Source organism: Benincasa hispida, chromosome 8 (assembly GCF_009727055.1).
Source record: "Benincasa hispida cultivar B227 chromosome 8, ASM972705v1, whole genome shotgun sequence".
NCBI lineage: Eukaryota > Viridiplantae > Streptophyta > Magnoliopsida > Cucurbitales > Cucurbitaceae > Benincasa > Benincasa hispida.
In genome coordinates, this window is record NC_052356.1 from 1,666,874 (window position 1) to 1,679,321 (window position 12,448).

General features: G+C 36.3%; 1 protein-coding gene across 1 annotated transcript in view; it reads left to right on the forward strand.

Annotated features, from left to right (window-relative positions):
* Window positions 1–338: 338 nt before the first annotated feature.
* LOC120082932 (protein transport protein sec24) overlaps window positions 339–12,448 on the forward strand; it is a 28,404-nt gene continuing 16,294 nt past the window's right edge. The window contains exons 1-9 of the mRNA XM_039038357.1: window positions 339–735; window positions 885–950; window positions 4,637–4,690; window positions 4,786–4,958; window positions 5,099–5,285; window positions 5,414–5,559; window positions 5,638–5,792; window positions 6,104–6,185; window positions 6,281–6,396. Of these exons, the coding sequence (XP_038894285.1) occupies window positions 408–735; window positions 885–950; window positions 4,637–4,690; window positions 4,786–4,958; window positions 5,099–5,285; window positions 5,414–5,559; window positions 5,638–5,792; window positions 6,104–6,185; window positions 6,281–6,396 (1,307 nt within the window). The 5' untranslated portion in view covers window positions 339–407. The remainder of the gene's footprint in view (window positions 736–884; window positions 951–4,636; window positions 4,691–4,785; window positions 4,959–5,098; window positions 5,286–5,413; window positions 5,560–5,637; window positions 5,793–6,103; window positions 6,186–6,280; window positions 6,397–12,448) is intronic.

Consider the following 12,448-nt stretch of genomic DNA (forward strand, 5'->3'; position numbering starts at 1 on the left):
TACATTTATTATTTTTTATTCTTTACTAGAATATTTATTATTTATTTCTCAGACTAAAAAACTTTATATCTAATCTAAACTAAAATAATCCACCTCAAAGACAAGCTATTATAATGATAATTTAAGATGATAATAACTAACTTCATGCTCCTTAAAACTTCAAATTTGTTGATAAGGTTAGACAAGTTTAGGAATAGAAATTATATTTTATCACTTTTTAACGATAGCCGAATACAGTTTTTTTGAGAAGGCGCTTCACAATTGGTCCATCTTACGTGGAATGCCACGTCATCTTTTTTATTTTTTCTTCCAAATTATTTTTTTCTAGCATACACTCTCCGACGACCGGCACCAGTTCGTCTACTGGGCTCTTGTTTTAAACGGAGAGAGCTAAAAACTCGGAGGCTATGGCTGTTAGAGCTACAGTCTCTCGTTTCCCAATTGACGCTGATGCTCAGGAGAATTCCGGCCTTCCATGGGGTGTTTCCCTCACCCCCTTCGCTTCCAAGGACGAGAATGGCCGTCCTCCGGTCTACGGATCCGACGCCCACCTCCTTCCCCGCTGCGAGCATTGCTGGGCCTACTTCAACTCCTATTGTGACCTCGAGCATTGGGCATGGACCTGTGCCCTCTGCGGTACCCTCAATGGCCTCTCTTCCAAGGCGATTGCTCGATTCTCCAATCCTGAATCCTGCCCCGAGATGATGTCCTCTTTCATAGATCTCGAGTTGCCTGGTGAGTTCGTTTTGTTGTTCATTTTTGCTTTGCATTCCTCTTGTTTTTTTTCCTTCCCCTTTCTGAAAGATATTGATTGATGGTTTGTATTTGCCTCTTTTCTTTCTGGGGTTTACACTGATCCTTCTTTTCCCCCCCCCATTTTATAGATGAAGGCTCCGGAGGAGAAGCGATGCAAGCTCGTCCAGTATATGTTGCAGCCATTGATCTGTCATGTGAGATTTCTATAAACCCACTTTGGTGCCTCTATTGCAGATAGTTCTATCCATCTCTCTCTGATAGGCAATGAAAAGTGGGCCGGTGCCAACAAGAGGCAAATTTTTATTTATTAATTTTTAAAGTGAGGTTCTTCATTCTGCAGTACTGTAATTATCGTAGAAATTGGGAAATTATCAAAAGACATTGCAAAGAATATCCCAATTAGAAGGCACCAATATTATGGAATCCCTGATGTGTCCTCTTTAGGAATTTTCTTTTTCTTCCCTATTTTGGAGGGAAAGGAAACTAGACTTCCGAGTGAAAGTCCAAGTAGGCCAATGGAAATTACATAGACGCTCCCGTTTGTTTGAATAAGAAAATATGCTATCCCTTCGTTTTTTAATATTGAATCATACTTTCAGTTAAGGGTGGAAAAAAAAAAAAAAAGAATACACGGGGATCAAAAAAAGCCAACCACACACAAAGAGTGGTTCCTACTAGGGATAGGGAGTCCAATCAAGCAAAATAAGGCACGAAGGATAAGTACAAAAAAAATTTAACATCGACGCCCAAAGAGAAACATAGATTGTAGCAAGAGCCTAAACATCCCCATCGTCTCGCTCCATCCCTTTAAGGATCCTATTATTCCCTCTCCTCATAATCCCCATGACAAAGCGCAAACGTCGATGTGTGGCATGCGCCATAAGAATCTTCCTCTCTCTCAAAATGGTGGATGGAGGAGGAATTCCTCCATTATGTGACTATAATCCATATGACAGGCAAATTGAAAGTCGATCCCCAAAAAAGATTGCTCCAAATAGCTTGAGTTGTAGTTCCAGAAAATATGATTTAGGTTTTCCTCTAACAAAGAATGTAACAAAAACTACGGCCCAGTCAAAGAAGACATTTTTCTCTAAAGCTAATTTATAGTATCAACTTTTTGTGAATAACATGCCAAATAAAGAACTTCATTTTCTTTGGGATTTTCACTATCCACAAAGATGAAAGAAGTAGACTCCTTAGATGTAGAAAGATCCATTAGACATTGAAAGATTGAGTTGCTGGAGAAGCCCCTAGAAGGGTTTGAACTTTAGTAATGAACAACCCCTCTACTAGATCTAAACTCTAACTCTTTGATAAAAAACAAGAGAATTTTAACATCCATTGCCAGACAAAGAACAAAAAAAGTCATTAGAAAAGGAAATCGAGCTCGCGGAAAGAGATAGAATATCCTCAACAGAGTGACTTTTCATAGACGAGAAGAAATAAGAGGGAAAACGTAGAGTAGAGAGGTCCATCTCCCACCCACATATCATCTCAAGAATACATTTTCTTCCCATCCCCCACAAAATACTGATTGAAGTTTGAAAAAAAGAGAGCTCAAGAGCTATCTCTTTCCAGACATTTCTACAAGTGCCTTTGTTTTTACACAAAACCCGCCCAAAGGATCAAGGATCATACCTGCTCGCAATAATCCTATGCCAAAAGGTATTACGCTCAAGGGGGAACCACCATAATAGTAGTGAAGTCAATCTTATTCATGATAATAGTAGTGATGTTACCGATATACTTTTAGAGTTTTTTTATTTAAGTGGCAATTGACGGGATGGTTTTTCTTTTATTGTTATTATTATTTTTTTTATACTTTTATAATGACTATTTTGTTTAGCAATACTTGGTCATACTAATTTAGAATTTGCAATTCTTTTTTTTTTTATAGAAGAAACATTTCATTAAAAAAAATGAAGAGAGCCCATGCACCAGTATGTGATTACAAAAAGGATTTTCAATTGGAAACTAAATAAGAAAGATTAGAACTTTTAAAAGGGGTGCTTCATTTTGCACCAATACAACCTTGTAGATAGAACCAAATACATGAAACTATCAGAACAAGTAGTGAGTCTCTGAAGAGACGCTTATTAGGCTCGCCCTACAATGTCCAGAAAAAAGCAAGCAATATGGCCAACCAAACCGTCTTCTTTGTACTGTAAAACGGATGACCCACCAAAAGAGATGCTAGGATGTCAACAATATTGTCAGAGTAGGCTAAAGACCAATCAAAAGCATCCAAAATAATATGCCAGAAGCAAGTGGCAAAAGAACAATGTATAAAGAGATGAGCAGGGGACTCAAAATGACTCTGACACATAACACACCAGGATGGAGAGATAGACATATAAGGCATACGGTGTTGAAGACGATCAATAGTATTGATAGCACCCAGACTAAGCTCCCATAAGAAATTTTTTATTTTCATAGGATAATGATCCCTCCAAATAACAAAATAAAGATCCTTCACATGAGGATCCATAGTGGCCATCAAGTCATCCATTAGAGATTTCACTGAAAAAAATGAGGATGGGTCAATAGGCCACCTTCATGAATCAGGAGAAGCACAAAATCTGACAGAGAACAATAGCTGAGATAGGGAAGCCACTCTAAAGTTTCAAGCTCAATAAGACTCCCACGAAGATGTAAATCCCATGCTTTTGAATCTGCAATCCCTACATCAACCACCTTAATATCGGGATAATGAGCAAGACGAATCAATCTAGGGAACGCTATCGAGAGGACACCACAATTAAGCCAAAGATGTTTCCAAAAAGAAATGGATGATCCTGAACCAAGGCAACAGTATCTACGAGAGGCCACCAAATCAATAGTCTGACGGAGATTTAGAAGAACCACGAGTAATAGTTGGCCATAGACAATTGGGAGCATAGTACTTTGCCACAATTAGCTTCCTCCACAGAGCATCATTTTCATGTAAAAACCCCAAATCCACCATGCCCACAGTTGAGTTGTTTTTGTGTCTCGTGTCATTATCTGTATTCGTGCTTTTTAGGTAAACCTGTTCTTCAGTTTATTTTAAATATCTTAGATTTTTATACCCATCTTTGAAATGAGTCGGTGAATGCATAAATTGGCTTAGCATGTATACTTCCTATGCAATGTTTCTATTTTGGAATGAAGTATCCATGTGTAAGAGCTTTCCTTCTAAACTGTTAGATACAACTTTTTCTGCGACAAGCTAGTTGGTTTTATAATTTCATCTATTGTGTGAGTATGTAAGTTACTTTTTCTAATTGTGGAACGACTACTTTGTTAATTGTATTCTTGTTCTTTACTTGACAAGATTAATTGGTAGATCTTACAATTCTTTTTTGTTTAGCATTGCATTTTGTAATGTGCAAATGATTTTATTTGGCTTCAAACTGACACACGCCAAAAATGAATTGGAGTGAATAAAAACTGATTATGGTTCATATATTGTCAAATTATTTATGTTCGTGTTTAGTTATAACATAATTTGTGATGCTAGGCACATATGAATCAAGCACAAATCCTTGGTCATTCATTATCTGCGGATGCAAGCATTAGATAATAGTTGACTGTTACCAGAAAACTATGTTCTTATTCGTTTACCATTCAGTATGTTTTTAGAGGAGATAATACAACTAAATATTTTGCTACAGAATTGGGCTCTTTCGAAATTCCCCCCAAGTTATTTTTAAAGTGAAGATTAAAAGCTTTTATTCTAAGATAATGAATCTGGTTAAATAGGATGCAAAATATGGAAAAACGATTGAACAGTAAATGCAATTTGAAATACCTAGTAATTAATTTATATATTTCATCCTTTGCTCCCCTGGGAGATGCTTGTCATCTTCAACTTATTATTTTACTTGGTTTTCAACTGCAGCTTCAGAAGAATTTTTGGAGCTCACGAAAAGTGCATTACTGGCAGCTTTAGAAGGTTTTTAAGTGTTGGATCAAAATCTTATTTTCTTTTAAATCTGCAATTCTTATTAAGTCATTTTTATCTTTGTGGTATTTCAATATTCCTTGTAGCTCTTGGGCCTGGTTCACTTTTTGGTCTTGCTACCTTCAGCCACAAACTAGGTTTATATGATGTTCAAGGTCCTATACCCGTTGTGAAGAATGTCTTCATTCCCCCTGATACAGAGGGCACCCTACCAATTGAACTTGAAGATGTAATGCCTTTGTTGCAGTTTTTGGCACCGGTATGTCAAGGATGTTAATGCATTTTGCCTTTAATTCATATATTTGATTATTTTATCAATATCAAGCTCAGAATCCTGGAATCTTCACTCTGTCATGCGTGATAATTGGATGAGCCTTTAATTTAATAATCTGATTGTAGGTGGAAACCTGTAAGGATCGCATTGAGGCTGCTCTTGAAACTCTTCGACCAACAACATCATGGGAGAGAACTACAGCAGCAGGTCAAGGAATAGATGGTATATTGATGGGTGGAAGAGGTTTTGGTGTGGCTATGGAAGCACTCCTTAATTACCTCGGATCAGAATATGGGAACATATTTGCATTAGGCAAGTATTATAGGGGAAAGCTCATCTAATAATTTCTATGCACTCAAAGTATCGGCGTTGAGCAATGTACATTTTTCTTTCAATCAAAGGACATATTGTGATGTATGGTATTGTCTTCTTTACTTCAGCTAGAGTTTTTGCTTTCCTATCTGGTCCTCCTGATTATGGAGCTGGGCAACTTGACACAAGGCGATATGGGGAGCAATATGCTAGTAAAGGAGAGGATGCTGACCGTGCATTACTTCCTGAGCAAACCCCATTTTATAGAGAGTTGGTAATATGGCTAATTAACGGTTGCTCTGATCAATTTAGATGCTTTTGAAGATTGTAGGTATTCATTTACATCTTACAGGCTGCAGTTGCCGTTCAAGCAGGAGTTTGTGTAGACATATTTGCTGTTACAAATGAATACACTGATTTGGCATCCCTAAAATTTCTTAGCATTGAAAGTGGTGGCTCACTATGCTTCTATTCAAGTACTGATGACTCAACTCTTCCTCAGGATATGTAAGTATCTAGCAATTTGTATTATTCTTCTCATCTTAAATTAAAAAGAAATAAAACATCCAGCACTCTGTAGCATATGTGCTTTTAGTTATAAATCAGTTTAGGATTAATATTGCACTTGCAAACTAATGAATAATGACATATGCTCATGATTTCTCAGGGAAAATACATAGTGCATGGGAGTTTTCTTTTATCATCTGCTAGAATAAATATATGTTAATACAGATATGAAAGTTTGAAACCCAAACTAAACCTGCATTATGAAATTGCTATTATCCAGGAAATAGTTATAACAAAGAATTCTGTTGCAGGTATCGGATGTTAAGCCGGCCTTATGCTTTTGGTTGTGTATTGCGATTAAGAACTTCTACTGAATTCAAGCCTGGCCGTTCCGTGAGTTTGTAATGTTGTTTGAATTATATATAATTTGTTTATTGCTAACCCTTCAAATTTTTTATATCATACTAATTTTCTTAACCATTTTGCAGTATGGTCATTTTTTCCCAGATCCACAATATGAGAATGTTCAACACATTATCTGTTGCGATTCTTATGCAACATATGCATATGACTTTGAGTTTGCAAATAATGTTGGATTTTCAAGGTACGGAACAAGTGTTATATTTGTGGAATTACTTTTCCTTATTGACAAGCTTAGAAACAATTTATAGCATCATGTGTCCTTTTCTTTTTTTTTTTTTTTTTTTGGGTTAAGAAACAATTTCATTGATTGAATGAAATATCCAAGGATATCAAAAAGGTCTCATTCAAAGGTAATACAAAGATGTTTCCAATTTGCTATTATGAAAGAAAAGCATCATATGTATTTCTAACTGGCACCACAATCTATGGTGCTCCCTCACAAACTCTTTTGCAGCATATTCTAGTCACTAGTCAGGAAATTAGTCTAAATTGGCTTTCATTTCTTTCTCCAGCATTCTGAAGTACATGCTACAAAGAAACTTTAGTTCTCAAGGCTGTGTTTTTTCTTTTTCTCCCTTAATTTTCCAGCTCGCTTTTTCTTTCTTGCTTTTAGAATTGTATCACTTTGTATTTCTTTAATTTAGAGGATTTTCTAGTGTTCGGATGTGATGATGGGTGCTAAGGGGGTGTCAACCTAATTGAGATGTCCGGGTGCACCTGCTGATCCTTTTGATTTCCTTGTAATTTGAGCATTAGTCTCACTTCATTTTCCTAATGAATAAAGATACTTGTTTCCTTTTCCAAAAAAAAAAAAAAAAAACTGGCACCACAATCTATCTAGTTAGACATGAGAGGCACACACATTTATAGTTATGGACGAACTTAGATGGAAAATAGAAGTTCTATTTAGTTTCGATGTATTTTGACCATCAGGCTATTTTCATTATTCCATTGAAAAATTTCCTTTACAAAAAAGGGAAAACAGAAGAAAAGAAGAAAAAGAGCAGTGAACTCAAATCTGTTTGGTTTGATTGTTATATAAGATAGTTTTGGGGCCTTTTTTGGGTAAGAAATTGAGCTTTCATTGTTTGAACTTAAGGAATATAGAAGGGTATACAAAAAAAAAATGTCCAACAAAAAGGAGAGTCTGGTTACAGACTCCAATCCGACATAATAAAACCTAGTTGATAATTACAAAAAGGCAGGGCAACCAGTACCTATAATATTGTTTTCTTTTGGACTATCAATCAAACAAATTACAGATCCTTTCTTTCCTTCACTAAGGAAGTCGAGGGTCGAAAGCGAAAGAAGGTTGAGGGTACGAAAGCTTCAAAGAGGATATTGCTATTGCCTCCAATAGGGCTGGAGAATTTTTCAAGAGAGAAGATCCTTATCTTTTTTTGAAGCAAGAAATAATTTCTCATTGATGTAATGAAAAGGATTACAGTGTTTAGGAGATGCAAACTCTCGTAAGGAGAGAGAGGAAAAAGAAAAGAATAACAAATACAACTAAATAGAGATAAACTTTCAAACAACTGCGACTGAAAATTCACTTTAGCAGCAGAAAAGCAAAGGCTACTACAATGCTACCAAACATATCCAGAAGACCACCAACTAACAAAAGACCAGCAAAGAGCAGGAGAGCAGACTGAAAACTCTTCAATGATGCATGGACCAAAATCTGAAGAAAGAAGCTTCTGAAGAGCCAACACCAAGAAACCTAAAAAGAAACAGCCAACACCAAGAAACTTGAAAAGAAACAATCTCATAACTCTCTAAAATCTTCCAACAAGATGACGACACGAGGCCCAACAAGAAAAAGTAATCCACCATCACTAAAAATTTCCAAATATAGCTAACAAGGAACCAATCACCAATTGTTGAGCAACCCAAAGAAAGTACTCCCACAATCTTTAATGATCTAAGCAAAAACCCAACTTTGAGTGACTAAACAAGTGGCCTCATGTGATAGGAAGTTATTGTTATATGCTCAAACCAAAATGATGGTCGAGTATCTTTCCAACTATGGTTTTTATATTTTTTTTGAAATGGAAACAATGAAAAGAGTAAAACTCAAATTACAAAGAGACATGAACCAAATAAACCACTAAGGATAAGGAGATGCACCCGGATATCTCAACTAAGTGGACACATCCACAACACCCTCATCATATCCAATACAAAACGAATTTCAGAGATTACAATAGATCTAAAATACTTGATTACATAGAATAACAAAAGCATTCCAATTGAGGCAAATATCTTGAGTAAAATAATCTTCAAAGAGCTTGGACTGTGAACTCTAAGAAGAAGATAAAAGACGAACTGAATCCCATGTGTATGACCAAGCCTTGTAATTATCATGGAAAATTCCAACTATGGTTTTTTTTTTTTTTGAGAAAAGTTTCGAAATGTGGTGCAAGATGAGCTAAATCAAAGCTATTAAAAGTCGGAGAAAGGTTTCCCATAATGACTCTTTGGCCTAACTAGTTCTAATGTGCAAAAAATCTTTGGAGGACTCCTTTTCTTAGAAACAAGAGACATACTTTTCCGTTTACACGAGAGAAACAAAAAAAGGATGTCATTGGATCAGCTCTCAAAGACGATGCCTTTGTTATTTGGCCCATTTTGTTGTACTTTGACTGTCGAAAGGTGGAGGAAGACCTGGATCACATCTTTTGGACGTGTGAGTTTGTGCGATCTGTTTGGAATGCTTTCTTCCAGATGTTATGTTTTGTACTAGCTTGTCAAAGGGACATTAGTATTTTGATCAGGGAGTTCCTTCTCCCTCCCCCTTTTTGTGTGAAGAGTCCTTTCTTGTGACTTGCTGGGTGCACTATCATGTGGAGCCTTTGGGGTGAAAGGAATGACACAGTATTTAGAGGGTTGGAAAGAGATCGTAGTGATGTTTGGTCCCTTATTAGGTTTTATGTTTCTCCTTAGGCTTCGATTTTGAAGTTTTTTTGTAACTATTCTATAAACACTATTTAAATATAAATCATTATTCTCTTCTATTCTATAAATGTTATTTTGCGTGACTGGAGCTCCTTTCTTTAGTTTGATTAGTTTTTGTGGCCTTGGCTTTTTGTATTGAGATATTGTATTGAAGCCCAAAAAAAAAAAAAAGCCCAAAATGGATTTTGCCCTACAACTTGGGAATTTTGCCCTTTAATGCCATCATTAGCCAAAAAGACCAAAATACCCTCAATTTTTTTTGCTCTCTTCCTCTTCCTATTTTTCTCCTTCTCCATATATATATATATTCTCCTACTTGCAAGGGTCGATTGTGGGGGTCGCGGGCAATGGGTCTATTGCAAGGGTCGCGGGAGAGGGGGTTCGCCAGAAAGGGTTTGTTTCAGAAATGGGTTTTTGCCCAAGAGGTCGAGAGAGAAAGGGGGAGAGAGAGGAGATTGAGAGAGCAAGAGCGAGAATGATGGGTTTGTTTGCAAAGAGTGAGAGTGAGAGTGAAAGGAAAACAAGAGAGAGGGAAGATCGAGTGACAGAGCAAGGAGTGAGAGTTAGAGGCCCAATTTATGTGTACGGTGTTCTGTTTTGGTAATGTCACCTAAATATGACGAAAGCAGAAAGGAAAAAAATCTTAAAATTTAGAAAGTAGGTCAAATGTCATTTCAGCCCAATTTTTTGGTCATCTGTACGATTTTTCTTTTTGTATTCCCTTGTATTATTTCATTTATTTTTCAATGAAAGTGGTTGTTTTTATTCAAAAAAAGGAAAGAAAAGTGACTTTTGCTCAAAAATGCAAACTCCAATTAGTGAAAAAAAACACAATAAAAAAAATGAAGTAAAAAGACCTTGTACAAAGAAAAAACATTATAAAGGAGAAATAAAGGCATGCCAATTAAGACAAATATCCTCTAAAGAACATCCAAGAAACATCGATGAGAGAGAACACGACAAAAATCGTTGAGAGGGAATACCAAGAAGACCCTTTTTTTTTTGAAACGGAAACAAGATTACGTTTCATTGATATGATTAAAAGAGACTATTGCTCAAATTCATCCAAGACTTCAATTGTGTCAAACTAGGGAAGATGCTGATTTTGAAAAATTCTATGATTCCTCTCCAACTATAATTATGATAAAGTGCCTTTGACTGCAGTAATCCATAGGAGTTCCGCCTTTGGATTTTGAAGGGGACCAATAAGAGGTTGAGGAACATTTTTCCTTCAAAGAAACCGTAATTGAGAGAATTCCCTGCTGCAAAAGAAAGAGCGGAAATTGATGGCAATAGACAATGGAGGGGAAACTTCCTTTGCAAAACGTCAGAGGACTTAAGGCCACCACTGGGCATAATCCATAACAGTGTATTAGTTTTCTTTGGACTTTTTGATTTCTAAAGAGCTGCAAATAGATCTGCGTCTGTCCATAGGTGAGGATGAAGCCAAATGACATGTCAAAAATTTGACAGAAAACCCACCCGAACATTCAAGAAACCACCTTCGAGAGTTTTTATTAGAATTTGTTGCTGAAGAAAGACTCATCATAAGGGCTTGAAGGTCAATAATTTCTTCATCCTTTAATAATATTCTAAAAATGGAATTCCATGAAAAAGTTGAAGCATCCCGATGTGAAGAAACCAACTTTCTGGATTATAAGAAATAGCAAACAAACGAGGAAAACATACCTTTAAAGGGGAGAGTTACCAATACAAGGATCAAGCCAAAATAATATTCGGCTGCCATATTCAACAGAAATATGCTGATTTAGTAGGATTAGGGTAAATTAGGGTATTATGGTCAAATCCTTAATTGATTAGGATTGAGACTAGTTTTTATGATTGATTAGAGTTAGGATTAGTTTGCTTTCCAATTCTCTATAAATAGAGAGATTATCTTTTTGTTTTGATAACTTTTGATTCATTTTGAGAAAAATTCTCTCTTGATATTCATCCATTGGTATTAGAGCATCAAGATCAATTGGGCTTGATGGAGGGAAAGAAGCCTTCCACGGTAGAAACTTCCAAAACAAAGAGGCAGAGACACCCACCGTCCTATCACCGAAAACTACGACCAACTGCTTGCAGTCGGTCGAAGGTTCTGTCAATGATATCGTGAGGTTACTAAAGAAAATTCCTCTTAAATTGGATCAATTATACGAAGGACAGAAACACAACTTCAAGAGTTGGTAAAAGAAGAAATCAGAAAAAAAGATGCAGAAAAAGAAGGATAAGAAATCGGAGGCGACAACCATAACCACTTATTAGAAGACATAGGACAAGAATTCAGCGGAAAAGACAAGGAAGCACTGGCCGTTGGGGATCTCACCATCACTGCATCGTTGGAGGTCGATGTTGTTGCAGCTTCATCGGCGTCGCTCGTGATTGCCGTTGATTCGTCGAGTGTTGCAGTGATTGACGGTTTGAAGACCGCTGTCATCATCACCTCATCAGATTCGGCTGTTCATGCCTTGCCAGAGAAGAATGGTGAAGAAGAAAAGGAGTGTTGGGCGGTAGTTACTCACGACGAAGAAGAAGGGAAGTTAGAAACAAGGGCAGTTTTGGTATTTTCTTCCAAAATAACCCTAATGGGCACTTTTACCACATTGGGCCCCTAATGGGCCACACAAGGCAAAATTTCAAGTTTTATTTTTAAGATGATGGCTCAACAATTAAATTCCATTTCAAGTTGAAGAAATTTTCATGGAGTTAATTTAATTCCCAACTTGGATTTAGGAAATTTTACACCAAGAATTTTTAGTTGGAGTCTATCACACTCAATGAGCTGAGAGAAGGAAGCTTCACTTTATCACCTCGAACTTGAGAACGGGCATTTTCACTGTCACTTGGATTTTTTTTTTAATTTTATTTTTACCTTCATGTTCGTTTTAAAACCCGAGGACAAGTTTTTTTTTTTTTCTTTTTTGGGAGGGATAGAATAATGTAGTAGGATTAGAGTAAATCATGATATTGTGGTCAAATCCTTAATTGATTAGGATTGAGATTAATTTCCATGATTTAGTAGAGTTAGGATCAGTTACCTTGCTTTATTAGGATTATGATTAGTTTCGTTGATTAATTAGGATTGGGATTAGTTTGCTTTACAATTCTCTATAAATAGAGAGATTGTCTTCTTGTTTTGATAACTTTGATTCATTTGGATAATATTCTATCTTGATATTCATCATATGCATAGGACCCCATTTCTCCGAAATTTTAGAAATACCCACCCAAAGGCTTTACTTGCACTGTTTCTTCCAAATGTATGTCAAGTAAAA